This window comes from Perognathus longimembris, chromosome 4 (assembly GCF_023159225.1).
Source record: "Perognathus longimembris pacificus isolate PPM17 chromosome 4, ASM2315922v1, whole genome shotgun sequence".
In the NCBI taxonomy this organism is placed as follows: Eukaryota; Metazoa; Chordata; class Mammalia; order Rodentia; family Heteromyidae; genus Perognathus; species Perognathus longimembris.
In genome coordinates, this window is record NC_063164.1 from 84,503,431 (window position 1) to 84,521,230 (window position 17,800).

Sequence of the window (17,800 nt, forward strand, 5' to 3'; positions counted from 1 at the left end):
TCAAGGTACTCAGCATAGCTAAACACCATACTTTGGGACACACTCTCTCTCTCTCTCTTTTTTTTTTTTTTTTGAGCTCCAAGGCATTCACTTGCACAATCCTGTATCAGATTGACTGGCCTACAAACCCAAGCAAGAAATCTGAAGAATGAGCAGATACTCTTGCCTTTCCGTCAAAGCCTGCTATAGAACATGATGTGTGTGTGCAGTAGAGGTACAGGGTGGAGTGTAGTTTAGTAAGAATCACAATTGGTTGTTGCAAAATATATATGAGAATATGTATATGGGGGAGGGGTAAGGATTAAAGATTTCTAGACAGACAGATGGAAGACCAACTGACTCACTAAATGAGAGTTTTGTGGAGCAAAGGAGGAATACATATTTAAAAAAACAACCCCCAAATTAGATGAGAGTTGGAGATGTAACTCAGTGCTAAAGCATGTGCTTAGAATGTGCATGGGTTTATAATCCGTAGTATTTTTTCTTTTTTGGTGCTGGTCCAAGGATCTGAATTGAGTGCTGTTCCTGAGTTTTTTTTTTTCCCTCAAGACTAAAGCTCTATCACTTGAGATTCAGTTCTACTTCCAGCATTTGATGGTTAATTGGAGATAAGAGTCTCAGGGGACTTTCCCTCCCTCAGCTGGTTTTAAACCTCAAGCCTCAAATCTCAGCCTCTTAAGTAACTACACAGATTTAAGCTACTGGCTCTTAGTATCATAATAATAACAATAAAAAACCTTAAAAAATCAGATGACTTAGGATGGGGAGAAAGATGAATCTTACAAAATATCTCTCCTAAGTTTATGATACAGTCTCTAGCATTCATTCATTAATTCTTATTCTTTATTATTAATTCATTTTTCTTATGCCCTGTGTAATTCATCGATGTCCTTTGACAGGAGAGTCCAGTGGGATAAAGAGGAGGAACAAAATCCAGGGGTTGGCGAGATGGAGGGTTTTGCAAGTATAGTGGAAGGATCATCTACTTTGCAGGACAAAACTAGATTTCATTCAGAGAAATCTGCATTGTTTTTGGCCAAGTAATCATATTCTTTTATGGTAAGAAGGGACCTCTAAAATGAATGTTCAGTTTGCAATGGAAGAAATTAGTGGTCAAAAAGATAAAGATAAAGGGAGCCAATCAGCTCACATGTCATTCCAACCCAACAACAACAAAAAATAAAACACAGAATAAAATGACACTGATCTATCAGGTGATCTTTCCACTGCACCACTGCAAAGGCATTTAAATCCTGCCCTGATTTCGATCACAAGCATAGCGGAAATGAGCACGGGAACCAGTTACTATTTACAGGATGGATTCCTTTAAATGAGGAATTGGCATTTTTGAGTACTCAGATTAAATTTAGACACTGATATAAACCTACAGATGAAATCTAGACTCCAGAGCTTGAATGTTGATGTTATTAAATATAAACTCAGTTTGTCAAGCGGCAGGTTTCCCTCTGTGCCTCTCTGGGCTACAGGGGAACAGGTGCCCTCCCAACCTGCACTAGGTTATGGCACAGCTGGCCAGGCCGGGCCTGGACGTGAAAGGGCGCGACGAGCTCCCTGCTGTCAAAGACAGACTTTTAGGAGAGCTCCCTGCGGTCAGAGACAGATTTTTAGGGAGGCTTCAATTTGAGTTCTGGATCCTGGGTGTTCAGAGCAAGAAATGAATAGGAGGAAAAGGCCCAGGGAGAGTCACAATGGGGAACTCCAAGCATCTTCTAGAGTGCCTGCTGTTCCAACAGATACTCCATCCCTGGGTACTTAGTGATCCAGGGAAACGGAGAGCAGAGTCAAAGCATTTAAAGAGAAGATCAACAGCAGACTTCCAGGGAGGTGAATCCCATTTCCTGAGGGTGGGCGGCTGAGGGTGGCGGCCTAGGCAGGTGGAGACCCATACAGTCCGAAGCCAGGAGAGCAAGAGAAAGATGCCTGGTGAGGGGCGCTGCCCGCTCGCCTGCCCACGGGAGGCCACTGGCCTCGAGGAACGCAGAGGAATCCGGGGTCTGATGGGCCCTTCTGGGCACCAATCCGCAGCGCGGGTGGGGCGCGTCCCTCGTCACGCCCTCTCCAAGCCCCGCTTTAGCCGCCTGGGATTCCCCACGTCCCCGATAGTCCCCTGATTTCAGAGTATCCAGCCTGTCTGGGTTCCTCCCTCTTCAAGCACCTGAGGTGCCCGGACGCAGGTGCACGGGCGCGGGGGGCCTCGGGGCGGGTCCCTGCCGTCCGCACCTGCCCCCAGAGGCGGAGCGCGTGGCGACAGCGCGGCCTCAGCCTTGCCACCAGCTGAGCTGGCCTGCGGCTCTCAGACCTGCCCCCTGCCCCCCCCCCCCCCCGCCTGCGTGCACCTCCTCTCCGCCGCGCCCGCCCTCCCTGTCTCCACGCGGTCGGTCCACCCGTCCCTCCTCCGCCTGAGCCGCGGCGGTTGGTACTTCTGACTTCAGTCCCCGCCGCATTCAGCGCCGTCGCCGCCCCTGGGATCTGGAGCTCCGCGCCATGGAGCCGGCAGCTGGCAGTGAGCGCAGAAGCCCCCAGGGCCCCGCAGTACCGCCGCCACCTCGGGGCCACGCGCCCTTGGCTGCTGCCTCCTGCCCAGGCGGGCTGAGCCCCCCGGCGCGCGAGCCGCCGCAGCCGGAGGAGGAGCGGCAGCCGCGGATCAGCGAGAGTGGCCAGTTCAGCGACGGACTGGAGGACCGAGGTGAGCCGGCACCGCCCCTGGCCGGGGTCCCTTGCTCGGATCGGGCCCGCGGCCGGATGACTTTCGGTCCCGCCTCTCCCTGCTCGGGGGTAGGACCTAGGCAGGTGCGGGGCTCCGCGTCTCCGATGTGCTGGGGGGCGCAGAGCCGGTCCTTGCCAGGGACGGCGCAGCCCCACCCCCCGCGGTCCACACGACCCCGCGGCGGCGGCTCCTCCGATCCCCTTGGGCCGCCCGGGCCTGGGGAGCTCGCGCCCTCCTCTAAACCATCCCCAACCCTCCCGGCGCGCACTGGAAAAGTTTGTGGGAGCCGGTTTTTGGCCTCGGGAGTCAAGCGCTCTCAGGGTGGGGACTGCGGGCTCTGCTCAGCGCGATGGGACCCAGGTTTGATGGGGTCTTCTTTTGAGATCCTGGATCCTAGCTCTGGGGACCACCCGGGAAAACTTCCCTCGGCCAGTTGTTTGCCGGTGGCCGCGGCGATGCCAGCACCAGGGGGTTAAATAAGGGGAGCTAGCTCGGTCCCGAACTGCTGCAGGACTTGGGTGGGCCCGATCCTTCCTGGGGTCACAGTGGTCACTGCCCTGCTTCGTGATGATGGGGCCAGGGGGCTGTGACGTTTGGGTTCGGGCTACAGCCTCCTCTGGATGGACGCCACTGAAACCCGGCGCTTCCCGGACAGCGCGTCCCCAGCCCTTGAGAACCAACCCCTTCCTGCACACGGGCCTCGGATCCTGCAGAAATCCGTCTCCTGGGGGGGGGGGGGGATAAGCTCTACCTATCGCCCCCCTTGAGTTGTCCTCCTGGGGCGGGAGGATCCTCCGTCCCTTCCAGAGTGTCAGCCCTTTTCCATCCGCTTTCGTTCCTTTCGGCTTGGATTCGTGCGGAGGGACCCCGCTCCTGGCTGTACCTTACCTATACCTTTCAGGTTTCTTGTGGTTTCCAAACGCCCCCGGCCCTAGCAAAGGACCAGCGGTCCTGCTAAAACCGCTAGTGGGGACAAGGGATCCTTGCAGCTCGGCCCTTTGGGTGGGGGCCGGGGGCGGCTTCTGGTACCTCCCTTTTCTTGATATCTTTATTTTGTCAGTTGTGGAAGGTTTATGTATTTTCGTCTTAGCAGGTTTCTGTCCTATTCTTAGTATCTCCCGTACATTTTAATTCTGGTGGGTTTTTTTTTTTTTTCGTATTGAGATGAACGATCTCTTTCTCCTCGGAAATTCTGAAGTGTAGCATGTGGAAGCAGAATAAGGTGGAAAGAGCGGTTCCTAGGCGGAAATGCTTGGAGCCGCTCCAGTTGCAACGAGTTCTGCACCTCTGGTGCAGCTTCTCTGTGTGTCCTCACCGAACTACAAAGCCTTTGGGGGCCCAAGACTGGCGACCTCACCAGCACTCAGGAAAACCGGTCACATTTTATTATTGGGTGTGTGAATGACCTCGACCCTTGAAATATTGTTAAGATTTAAATTTTTTTCTGTTGAAGAAAGAAGCCTAGCTTGAGCTGAATTTTGTAGCATTGCAGGTCATCTGTAAGAGCTGGCTTGTTTCTCCCCACCCCAGAAAATGATGGGAGGGGAAAAAAGCGAAAGGGGCGGTTAATATTTTGCACATTATTTTGTAGCTCACCCACAAGTGTATAAAGTCTTTCTGAATTCATTCCTAAGGTTACTTGCCAGTGGTCAACTGAATTTCATTTTCCATTATATTGCCGCTTGAAAGCATTCACTGTTCATAAACTGTCTTAGTGTGAAAGCATTGCATATGACACACAGACTCTCTGTTAGGATGAATCCTGCCCACCAAGGAACCCAGTGCCGCGTGCCCTGCCAAGCTAGCTAAGTCAGTGTGACATTCTTTTGTTAGATCCACTCCTGATGGCAAAGAGTTAATGATAAGGGAGTCATTTCGGTTAAATAAATTAGAAGGTTACCTGGGGAGGTTTATGGTAATATTTTGTATTTGTGTTATTTTTTTTCTTATGGGGCTTCATCTTTCCAGAATTGATTTTTGATATCCCTTGAGAATGGCTTGAGTGCTGTGACCTCTTTCTTAATGGTGCGAGGGACGGGAAGAGGATCCTCTGCAATCACCTGCTGTGCGGGTTCTTCATCCTGTCAGAGCTGGCTTTCTTCTACTCAAATACTTATAGGTTATTTGGGGGAGGTGGTGGTGTGGGGTTCTCTTGATAGCTGCTGACAGTTGGCTATCTCTTATGTGTTAACTTCCTTCTGACCTATTAGGACCCTATTGATGACAGCTACGAAATCGAAGTCTCGCTTTATAATGCAGTGTTTGGTAACATACTCCCCTTAAAAGGGCTCATTCCCAGAAACCTGGATAGCTCAGAATGTCAGTCATTACCATGCTGTTTCCTTCAGCCTTTTGTTCAGGGAGCCAGAGCTCTGTGGCTTAAGACATGTAGGGATTAAAAACACAAATAGGCCAACTTTATCATAAATATTCTCTCCTTTCCTTTAAAATAATTTCTCTTTCAATATTTCTCTCCTTTCCCTTTATATTTAATAGAAATTCCTCTTGCAGAGAACTAAAACATTGAAAAAAATTTAAGGGAATGTAGTGAAAATTAACTGATGCAATTATGGACTGAAAATTAATCGATACAATTATGGACTGAATGATGCCTTAAATCTTTCTACATATATTTGCATCTAGCCCAATAAAGGGTCAGTCCTCATTAATAAAACCTTATGCTTGGTATTGTCAAGTAAAATTGTAAATTTGAGTGAGTTTAGAAATGTAAATGTGGAGGCCAGCTATGAGGAGGAATGATCTAGACCTGTGTGCAGATCTGAAGTCTTTCTTCTTGTGGCCCAGTTCTGCTTCTCCAGGCTCTTTGGCTTCTACCTCTGAAGCACAGCTTCTTGGAAACTCCAGGGAATGCTCATCAACTCTTTGTATCTTGTGAGTGTGAGTGTGCACGCATTCAGCACAGTGTAGAGACAACTGTGTATAGATCATTCATTTACAATCTGGGCTTTTGTAAGTCATCATACTCCTCTTTAAGAAAATGTTTTCCATTCTTGGTACTGGCTACATTTTTAGGTAGGAAAAGCAGTGGAAAATAAGCAAAGATTGGATAGAAATGGGGGACGTACTTCTTTTGAGTAATTTTCCCATTGCAATTACTTCATTAAATTAAAAAAAAAAAAACTTCATGGGGAAGGCACAGAAGATCAGATCTGGGAAAGAACCCATATCCTGCTGAGAGAACCCAGTGTCACCTTAGCAGGTGATGTATGTAGCCCATGAGGCTGTCATCTGACTGTTGCAGGGATTGCTGGCCCTTGGTGGGTGAGGTCCACACATGTGGTCAGGACCCGGTGTTCTTGAAAGCAGCTGACTTGGCACAGGAAAAAATATGACATTTGGCAGAATGGCAGTCTCAGGCCATACCTTTTGGAAAACTAAATCTACTTCTAAAAGAACTTTTCTCTCACTCCGTAGCTAAAACCCTTGGGTATTTGCTACCAAAATACATAGCAAATGAATCACTTGTTTGAGTTTGACCATAAAGATTACAGATTCATTTCTTCTGGCTAAGATGAAAGGAAGATTTTTTAAAATATCATCTGGAAAAGGGAAAATAAATGATCAGAGGTGTGTGTGATCTGCTTATTCCAATTTATAACTTCACTTGGGTGGTAGTAGTTGAAAATCTCTCCTCAGAACCTGAGGAAAAATTAAGAATGACTTTCTGTACTTTCATTTGAAATCACCTTTAGGTGAAATTTGACAGGAGAGAAGGTTTTATTTATTTATTTATTTCCCATTTGGATGCACTTATGAAGATTTTGGGAATCCTGTAAAGTGAGATGGTAGAGTTAGAGATGTTCCTTCCTGTTTTAATCTACATGAGCCCACAGGTTTTAGTTACTTAGCAATTCTCTGGCCTGTGAAGGGGTCACTAAGCAGCCTTCCCTACATTCCTGTTTGTTCAGGGCCTGTTCAGAGATGCTTGGGTCTAGGTAATAAATGGAACTAAGAAATTACTGCAGTGTCTTTATTTCATATATAAATATATTTCATATATATATGCAGAATACATTTTTTGGCACTGATGGAGGCTCAGAAAATGAGTCTAGCACTTTGAAATGCCGAGGACTCTAAATTTAAGGGTCTTGGAAGGTGTTAGAAGCACTGTCTCTTCCGTTCTCCTCCCTTTCTTCCTCCTGGTCCCCCTTTTCTCCCAAGGCAGTCCATAGAAACTAGAATTCTTCTTCCCCAAGGTGGCATAGAACTAGAACTCCTTTCTCCCAGAGTATCATAAGACCTAGAAATATTACCCTAACTTCCCTTTTCTTTCAGTGTAAGGGCTGGTAGCAGAGATCTCTGACCTCATTTGTTTAATAGCAGATCAACCACAAGACCCTCATTCCAGAAGTGAGTATGTCCCATACCAAGAAGGGAATAGACATGCCTTGCTCAGTTTCCCTTTGCGTTTTACCATTTAATCATACTATTTCCACAGGACAATCCATTTTCTTTAAAAATCAAACCTAAGCATAAAAATAGCTCACCCTGTATATTTGGGTCTTCATTTCTGAAGGCTCCCATGTCACATCAAACTAGTACATTTATTGTTCCTTTTCTCCTGTTTACCTGTCTCTTTATTGTAGATGTGTCAGCCTTGTCCCTTATTATGGACAAGGAAAAGTGCCATGCCCTTTCTGCCCTGTAGCAACTAGAAGCATAGTGTGGGGCTAGTGAGACAAATGAGGTGCTGCATAGGTGTGCCATGTTTCACACTGTGACATTTTCTAAATGGGTCCCTAAGCTTTGATTACCAGTTCCTTCTTCTTCTGAAGCTAGTGTGAAGAGGTTATTCCACTTCTGAGAGGAATATTGTTGATTGTGTAGTCAGAGCTGGTATTATAACCTTCTGCTTATATAGGATGCATGGCTGAAAATTCGATTCTCTCTGCAACTAAGAAAATGCACTCTAAGAGATGACATTGTCCAAAAAGAAATGTACTCATTACCTGAGTTCTGTGACTGTAATCCTTCTGTACATCACCTTTATAATAACAATAAAATGTGAATAAAAATAAAATATATTCAATGATTAATTTTCAAAAGAGAAGAAAGAAATACAAATAATCAAGTCCATTCTGAAAATATTTTAGTCTTTGACCCCAGGCAGTTGAAGCTTGAGCATTGCCTGGGAGTTGTCTCATGTTTCTATTGTTGTCCAGTGCTGTCCATATGCAGTGTACAGGAGACAAAATGAAAATGTATTTATCTTACTGGATGGTCTATCTAGGAAGCTATCCTGGCTTTAGCAGGTCTACTCTCCTTTAATAACCTGAGAAGACTCTGGTATATGCTTGATACAAAGAGGAAGGAAGAAAAATATGACATACAATTTGGGCCTGACAGCTGTTGTTGGTTGTGGTTAAATGGTTCATTTCCTACTGTTAGTTGTCAGGTGGTGCAGGGAGGGCACTTACAGCCCATGATTCTTTGCTTTGGGTAGAATCCAGTTCTTCAATTGGAGATGTGCTAGTGGGACCAGGCAATTCTTAACTAACCACAGTACTGTTCTAACCAAAGGGTCTTGTTGGATGGAGCAGTTTCTACTTGAGCCCAGTAACTTAGTACAGGGGCAAGGGAAAGGCCTGAGTGGCATGTCAGGGAGTGGTGGGGTCTATGGAATTCTGCCAAAGAGGACAGTTGCTGTCATTCTGTAGAAATCCTGCCCCATATTGCCAAGAGCCTGTGATTTTTCGAGGGATGGCAGAAAGCTTGATGTTCATGTGAAACCTCCTAATTGTGAAAACACAGTGTGTGCCAAACACAAACACATCTTGGCCCACGGGCTGTCAGTTTGCAATCTTTGGATAAGAAATTTTAGCTCTGGCTGTGGGTTTCTTAATAAGGAAATATCTAACCTCTCTCTCTCTCTCTCTCTCTCTCTCTCTCTCTCTCTCTCTCTCTCTCTCTCTCTTTTGTTTTGTTTTGGTCAGGCTTACTAGAAAGCAGCACCCGGCTGAAACCTCATGAAGCCCAGAACTACAGAAAGAAGGCATTATGGGTCTCCTGGCTCTCCATTTTTGTCACTTTGGCTCTTGCAGTGGCTGCCTTCAGTGAGTATCTGGAATCTTGCTGATCGATGTGAGCTGTTGTTGCCTGTCTTACTCTCTAACCCCGGTGGGATATGCTTTTGCTTTTAGTTGACTATTATTGATGAGTGATTTTTTTTTAGATGGTAGGCTAGTCAAGGTACTTATAAATTAGTAAGATGGCTTCTCTCTCTGCTGAGGGAGAAGATATTATGAAAAAGAGACAGAGAGCAGTACTGAGAGCATTGGCACTCATCAATATGCAGGTTTGTGGAAGTAGATGTGCCTGCCAGCTGAATAGTGAAAATATTCTCTTGGTGGATGCTTTCAGCTCAGGCTGATGTGTGACAATATATATCCTTGAGATTAGTATTTTGAGCCTAATGCAACAAGATGAGTGCAATATTGCAGTGAGTCCATTCCCCTCCCCCTCCCCCCATTGTATCTTGTGTAAGGTTTGGAATAAAATCACACATCCATTTTTGTGAAAGAAAAATGGAAGCTCCTTCTTTCAAGTTTTCAGTGATCACAGAAATGAACTCATTCGTTACAATCAAGGGAAACAAAAGTGGAACCATTCCTGCCTATAGATAATCCTATTTGGGAATTAAGAAGCCTGCTGACATGTGTTTTTTTGGGCAACATTTGCAGCCTGTAGAAATACGCATGTGCTCTTTTTCTTATTGATTAATCAATGGTTCATAAACATAAGCAGGAACACCTACAGCTCAACCTTGATAAAAACCATAAGGGTTTTTCTTGATCGTTAGTTCTTTATTATTTTTGTTTTTAATGCTTGAGAAAAGGAGAATATCTTATGTGTTTTGTGATACATTTATTACTAACATAGAGATCTGAATTCTAAATAATACTATCTAACGTGCTATGAGGCATCTCAGAGCAGGAGGAAAATGGACTGTAACCATTAGAAGCTCTGGCTCTGTGTATGTTGTTTAAAATTCTATTCTGCCAGGTTGGATCTGCTGCTGGAAGCTGGAATTGGATCCCAAGAGGGAATATTCGAATTTGACCAAATGCTCCCTTCAAAAGTTGGAATATATTACTTGAAGCAATTTATATTGGAAACACTATACCGTATCTTGGCTGTAAAGGGAAAAAAAAGCTTCCAACATTTAGAAGCAGAGGGTAATGCATTTCAGAGAATAAACATTTACCACTGAGCCAGAAATCTAATCAAGAAGAATTCAGATCCCTGAAAACAGCTACTCTCCCTCTTCCCCCCTTTTAATGTTGAAACAAGAATAACAAGCCCTTGATGTCCCTGGAGGGTAATTTGGCAGTGGTGGCTGGTAGGGAACTCTGGATTTGACACAGTAATTTCCATATGTAAGGAAAAGGGGAATGGGATGAAGGGAGGTGATTTACAGATGGGATAATAGTTCCTCAGGTCTTGCCTTGTGCCTGATAAGGCTGTTATGACTTTATCCTGTGAGTGTTTGAAAGGAGGACCTGAGTGTGAAGAACTCTGGAGAGAACCATTCCTTTAGGAAGATACTGTCATATTTGATATACTTAAACTTCATAATAGGGAGAACTTATGAGAAAATTTTGGCTTTCTATGTTATCTTTAAAATGTTCTGTTTTCTTTAGTAGGGAATGGCATGTATAATGCATACACAGCTAGACTGTCGCTTTGTGCAAAGGATTTCCTTTTGAAATGATTTTTTTGAAAATGATTGCAGCCCATTATTATAGCAAATATTTAATTTAAACTATCTGAATTCTTGCCTGTAAATGTGGACACTGACATAGAGTATTATGACCTATGTTCTTTTCTTATAATCCATTCAGTTCATTTTCAAATTGCTTACTTGTTCTGGTTAATACACCAAAGCATAAAGAAGATGAATTATAATCCTCCCCATCTTAACTATAGAGTAACTTCACACTGTGTGTGTGTGTATGTGTGTTTACATGTGTGCATGTATGTGTATGTGTGTTTCATTTATCAAACCCTTGGGCTGGTCTCTGATTGTGTTGATAGGGTTGCTAGTTTTACCATTTAGTTTCCTATATATATTTATAACACTAACACATAAAATCCTTCTCAAAGTGTCATTAACATGTCAGTTGACATTTATGGTAAGCTTTCCATAGTTTAATACAAATAGAGAAGAAAACAAAGAGATATTAAATACACAGAAAAATAAACAAAAATTAAGCAAATTTGAAGTTACATTTAAATTAGTATCTAAGGGAAAATTGTACACTTCAGAAGTGGCAATAATTTTTTTCAAAAAAATGTCATAAGTAGGGTTAATTTGATCAAAGTATACATGCATGTAACTGTCACAATAAAAGCCATTATACAATAGAGTATACTAATAAAAAATAAGTGTCAGGGGAATTCCTTGCTCTCCCCCTGCCATCCTATTCTCCAAGGAAGTGATTGACAGAGGGTTGGATGAGATGCAAAACCTGGGCTTGGTGAACCCCTGTCCTATCCAGTGAAATGGCTGGGAAGAACCAATTAGTACTTTAAGGTCATTACTTACAGAATTATCAAAGGCGACACTTTGGTGTGTCAGAGAACTCACTGTGTGCTTTTGTTTGTCTCTCTCTCTCTTTGTTTGTATGTGGGGTGTGTGTGTGTTGTCATGGGCTGTTAATAATGGTGAAGAGAAAGGGACTGTATTTATGGTCGTGTCTTTTTACTGTTTGGCAGTAAAAGAAGGGGTGAGCAAATGGTCTACCCTTTCAATTTCAAGTTTTGGAGACCTTGGGCTACCTCTGGACCTTTTCTTGCTGAGAGCAGGTGAGGTGTTTTCTTGTGATATTTAGATATTACTCCCACTGGTCAGTTGGAATTCTGTTTTGTTTTTTTTTTTTGTTTGTTTGTTTGCCAATCCTGAGGCTTGAACTCAGGGCCTGAGCACTGTCCCTGGTTTCTTTTTGCTCAAGGCTAGCACTCTACCACTTGAGCCACAGTGCCATTTCCAGCTTTTTCTATATATGTGGTGCTCAGGAATCGAACCGAGGGCTTCATGTATACGAGGAGAGCACTTTACCATTAGACAATATTCCCAGCTCTCAGCTGGAATTCTGAATTGCCATTTTCTATTTATTTGTAGATACTTTCAACAGGCCATTTCCTTAAGTGAGTAGTTTCTAAAGTACCTGATGCTAAAGCTCACTTAATCAGTACTGCTGAATTATTTGGGATAATTCATCTGACTAGCTAGGATTGGTTATTCATGTGTCTAGTATAGTTTGAAAAATGAAGTGAACTTTCGAAGTTTGTCACTTAAAAGTTCATTGAATTAGATATATGGACTGGTTTTGAAAATACTTGGGAATAGAGTAGTTTGGCCCTGAGCAGATGATCAGCATCTGAATTTGTATCATGATTTGTGTCAACAAATCTTGGTAGTAGTAGTTCATCTAGGAATATTTTGGAGAGAGCCTTAGTTTGGTTTTAAAATGGATTCTATTTATAATCAGCAAGCAGTTTGGAAAATGGCAATCCTGTGGTGGACAAATACGAAAAAGGATCTGTTTTAATAATGAGGCTAGGAAGAGAATAGAAGTTTGGTTTCACAGTTGAGGTTTTTCACACTGTTGATATCTTTGTGAGGATGATTAGAGAAAATGTATTTTCTGTTTTTGAGGTTTGAATACAAGTTAATTTTTAGGCACTTGATGCTTGTTCTGTGGGAAGTGAAGATATATGTGAAACATTCTCAGGGGAAAACCATTTCTAGGATAGAAAGCTCCATTTAAAAGAGGGGGGGGGAGAAAGAGAGGGAGAGGAAGACAGAAAGAGAGAGAGAGAGAAAGAAAGAGAGAGAGAACTCCAAAGATTTCAGAAAAAAATTCAGTAAAACTCTGTACATCAGCAGCCTTAAGAATTAGAAAAAGAAATCTCTGAAAGGAGTGATTTTTTCTTTTTATATTTGGAGGTTTTAAAATAATTTATTTGATTTTAGTGTCAACTCGACCTTTAAGCAGGGTAGGATCATATGTATTTGTCTTTTTTATTTCTAAACCATGTGAGCAAGGGTTGATAGATGGATAAAATGAAGTTATATGACTCATTTGTATTAGCAAAAAAATGTCCGGGAACTTTCTAATGTGTTCTTCTGCCTGGCAGACACATTGTCTATGGGCTACATAGTGAGTTCAAGGCCAGCCTGGATTATATTATTAGGCCTTGTTTCAAGCAAAACAAACCGAATAATTAAGTCTCCTAACCCCCCACACCCTGGGGTTGGCTTTCTGGGGTTCTATGAGTAACATATAAGTAGTTCCAGTGACCTTAAAGCTCTAACCTGACCTTATCTCATCCCCATCTCTTCTCTGTGCTAATGTTGTCATTAGGACTGGAGCCATATCCTTCCATCCAGCCCAGCTTCTCATGTGGCAGAGTCTTCAAAGAAGCTTCATCAATTAAGTGGCTGAAGCCCCAGAGTACTTTCATCCATGACACTGCCTGTTCTCTTCTTTCCTGTTCTTTCTTCACTCAGGCAATGAGGCTTGAGAAGCTCTGCTTTCTGATGCCTATGTTCCTCCATCTCCAAATATTTCTGTGAACTAGACTGAAGCATACAGTATCCATTCTGCTTGGAGAGCAATCCTTTGTGTTGTTTGCTGGTCTTGTGTTTATTTTTATTGAAAAGTAAGCAAATGCCATGATACAGGTTCATGAGATTAGATGTTTGTGGAGTACTTCTCTACCCCTCTCCCTCCCCCCTCCAAGGTAGCATTTTTTCAGTGTTTTGTGTTGAACTGAAATGGAAGTGGAGAATTCTCAGGAATAGCCTCCGATGAACATCTGAATGCTGCCACTGACCCAGCTGGTGAGGCAGTGGGTAGTGGGGAATGTGGGCAGGAAGTGTGAGCCACATCCTGGGGGTGTTTGGTGGGATAACTTGCTCCTCCTAATCATGGTCTGTGAATGATAAGTATGGAGCTGCTTTGGAGAGGTAGAAGCCAGCAGGGGAGGATCAGGCTGAACTGGGTTTGGGCAACTTTGTCCTGACAACTTCTTCCTTCACATCCTGTGCCCTATCATATAAGGTTCTGTGCCAGCCACCCCTGCGCTGCTAGCTTGATGACAGCACACAGAATACTGGTTCCTATTTTAGTCTGGCTCATTGCTTCCCAGGAGGCTCCTTATGATCTTTCTTCCTTCTTCCTGTTTGGATTCATCTATGCCCATTCCCTGACATTTGGCTACTCCAACCCACAGTTGCTTTTCGTGGTTCCCCAGTATTGCTGTCTATGCCTTCATAACACCCTTTCTCTTTTCTAGGTTTTTGACTACTATTACCACCATAACCTCTTCTTCTTTCTTCTTGTTCTTTTGGTACAGGGTCTTGCTATTGAGCCTTAGCCAAAATTCACTTATTTCTTCAGATCAAATAAAAAACTAGTTAGATATTGAAGGCTTATGCCTTTCATCTTAGCTATTCAGGAGACTGAGATCCAGAGGGTGGATGGTGGTTTCAGGCCAGCCTGGGCAGAAAAGTCCTCTTGACGCTATCTCCAAAATGGCTAGCAAAAAAGCGGAGCTGCCAGGGTAGATAAAGAGGTAGAACACTAGATGAGCAAACAAGCTGAGTAAGTACAAGGCCCTGAGTTCAAATCAGTATCCCCCTCACATCTCCACAAAAAGAGAGAAAAAAAAAAAAAACACCTCTTCCAGGGAGCTTTCCATGGTCCTCCTAGATAATTCCAATGTTTGTTTTCCCCTTCAGCATCATGGATACCATAGATCAGACACTTGGCACACAATCCTTGAATCATTTTGATATTGCTTTGTGTGCTAGGCTACTCAGTGGAGGCCTCTGCCCTCTCCACTCTTTCTTCCTGGTTTCTGAGATAGTTGGCCTGCAGTTATTGTTTGGATGGAATCAGCATTGGCATTTCCCTCTGGAGGCTGCCATAGACACAGCAGGCTGAGGGTATTAATTATTTCAGACAAAAGCATAGTGGCTTTCTCAGGTGAATGGAAGGAAGGAAGGAAGGAAGAAAGGAAGGAAGGAAGGAAGAGAGGAAAGAAAGGAGGAAGGAAAAGAAGGAAGGAAGGAAGGGAGAAAAGAAAGAAGCTGCATCTCGGGCCTTTGTAACTCCAAGTAGCTCATTCCCTTCCCTTCTGCCCTCTGGTCCTCTGTGCTCCCCTGTCCCTCTGTCTCTTCTTGGGCTGAAGGATCCAGGTTTCCATGGACGGGGGCTCCCCCTAATCTGGTTAGGCGAATACATCTTGGCACAAAGGGCTGCTGTTTCCAGCCAGGCGTGGAGGCGGGGTCTCTGCAGCTGTCTGCCTGTTTGCCTCCCTTCTCAGTACATTCTGCACACAGTGCTTAATTAAAAGTGTGGCCAGGGTGCATTAGTATGGGGGTGTCCTTGTCACACAGTGGTGTCAGAGACACAGGGGAGTGGGGTGATGAGCCCAGCTGGGCTCTCATTAGGCTAGGCAGGCCTCAAGGATCAGGAGCCCCCTTGACAGATTTGTGAGGCTTTCCTCCTGACTCTGGGATTCTTTCTCTCATATTTGTTAGCCAGAGGGACAAAAAGAGGTTTTCTGATCTGCTTATGCTGCAGGCTGTGGTTTAGTGGTCTGGGAACTGTTTCATTAAAGGTGAATTTCTGCTGTAGTTTCATTTGGATGAGAGGTGACTTGTAGGGTCCTGTGCTATTGTTCTGTGTAGTGTATTGTTCTGTGAGTGCTGAGATTTGGAAGGAGCAGGTGAAGCCAGAAGGAGGAAGAGACTGCTTCAATAGGGGAAGCTGTTCTTCATGTTCCACAACACGTGCCTAACACCATGCTGCCCTGCAGCTGGTGAGTGTGTTCATCTACCTGCAGCAAGTCCACTGGTGAAGAACACTGAACTGTGCCAGGGAGCATGTGGGACAGCAAGAAGCAGAACAACCTTCAGAGTTCAGCACTAAGTGGGCAGGTGGTGACAAGGCACCAGGGTAGGACAGGAAATCCTACATTCCCACATTAGACACATGATATGCTCAGGGAACCTCATCTTTGGCCTGCTAAAGACTCTACAGCTCTCAGCAGCCAACTGTCCCTAACAGAATGAGTTATGAATTAGAGCTATTGCAAAAAACTTAAGGCTGTATAAGGATGTAGGAGGAGAAAGTTATGAATTAGAGCTATTGCAAAAAACTTAAGGCTGTATAGGGATGTAGGAGGAGAAAGTTACCTTAGTAGGATGGTTTAGGTTATGATGTCTACATGGCTGCACTAGTATAACTAGTCTGGGTACATCAGTGTCCGGGATCATCTCAAACACTAGAATTTATTTTCTCTTGAATCTGGAGGCTAGAAGTCTGATGAGAAGGAGGGTTAGTTTTGTAGGGCATCTTTCCTTGCTGTGTAGGTCATTGTCTTCTCCCTGTGTCTTCGCATGGTCTTCCACTATATGTGTCTGGGCCTGACTTCTTTTTCCTGTAAGTACAGCAGTCTTGCTGGATTAAGGCTCACCCTAATGGCTTCTTTTAATTTAATCTCCTTAAATACGATTTCCAAATACAGTTGGTCACATGCTGAGATACTGGGGCTTTAGAACTTCAAAATAAATATTGTTTGGGTGCTGGTGGCAGACACCTGCAATCCTAGCTACTCAGAAGACTGACATCTGAGAATGGCAGTTTGAAGCCAGCCCAGGCAGAAAAGTCCCTGTGAGGCTCTTGTCTTCAACTAAGTACTTAAAGTAGGGCTGTGGCTCCAAGTGGTAGAGTGCTAGGCCTTGAGCAGAAAGAGCTCAGGGACAGCACCCAGGCCCTGAGTTCAAGTCCCACAACTGACCAAATACACACACACACACACACACATTTTGGGGAGACACAGTTTGGCACTAGCAAGCACCAATTGGGTAGAAAAAACAAAAATCTCAGAATTAAGTAAATGTCTTTCTTCAGTGGAGGGTGGTTCTAGCAGAGCAGTACAACCTTCACAGCCCCATTCATGGCTGCTGGGGCAGTGAGTGGGTGGACCTTGGAGAATGATGCAGCAGACAAACCATAGCTATTACCTTAGGGATATATACCCTACTTTGCCTGAGAACCCTCAGTATTATCTCAGTAAATTTTGAGATATTAATATGGATGAGGTCATAGGGGATACATAACTGAATTCCTGAAAGAAACAAGGTCTTGAATGCCACCCCACTCAAGATGAGCTCCCAATCCAGCATTGGAAAATGTATGAGAATCTGGGCACTGGTGGTTTATGCCTGTAATACTAACTACTCAGGAGGTTGATATCTGAGGATCACAGTTTGAAGCTAGCTTGGGCAGTAAAATCTGTGAAACTCTTTTTTTTTTTTTTTTTTTGGCCAGTCCTGGGGCTTGGACTCAGGGCCTGAGCACTGTCCCTGGCTTCTTCTTGCTAGCACTCTGCCACTTGAGCCACAGCGCCATTTCTGGCCATTTTCTGTATATGTGGTGCTGGGGAATCGAACCCAGGGCATCATGTATACGAGGCAAGCACTCTTGCCACTAGGCCATATCCCCAGCCCTGTGAAACTCTTATCCTCAATTAACCAATGAAAAGCTGGAAGTAGAGGTAAAGCGCAAGGAGTAACAAATAAGCCTGGAGTAGAAAAAGCCAGCCAGAGCACAAGAAAATGGCTTTTCAATTCCCTAAAAGTCCCAGAAATGTATAAAACCTATAAAAGTAATATTATTTAAACATATTATATATGTTTGACATAAATAATCAAAATACATAAAACACATGAAAGGACATAAAAAAGATCAACTGGAATATTATCAAATAAATATATTTTTATATTAATATTGAAGCTCAAACATGCATGTAATTATAACAAGGTCATTAACTACAACTGTCCTTATTCTCCCCTACCAGAAACCACCTCAGTATTTAAATCTTTACATACTTGTACATATATAAACAGTAGGCTGTTACTGCTAATTCTTGAAAATTCTCAAGTTCAGGCCTAACTTGTTGACTTCTTCAGGTGGAAGAAGATAATTTTCTCTCTTATCCTGGCCTCACAGAAACATTCTGACTTCCTGAAACTTC

The 17,800-nt window shown here is 43.8% G+C and overlaps 1 protein-coding gene across 1 annotated transcript in view; it reads left to right on the top strand.

The window, feature by feature from the left end:
• The first annotated feature begins 2,170 nt into the window (after positions 1-2,170).
• Tmem163 (transmembrane protein 163) overlaps positions 2,171-17,800 on the top strand; it is a 222,799-nt gene continuing 207,169 nt past the window's right edge. The window contains exons 1-2 of the mRNA XM_048345598.1: positions 2,171-2,707; positions 8,683-8,802. Of these exons, the coding sequence (XP_048201555.1) occupies positions 2,506-2,707; positions 8,683-8,802 (322 nt within the window). The 5' untranslated portion in view covers positions 2,171-2,505. The remainder of the gene's footprint in view (positions 2,708-8,682; positions 8,803-17,800) is intronic.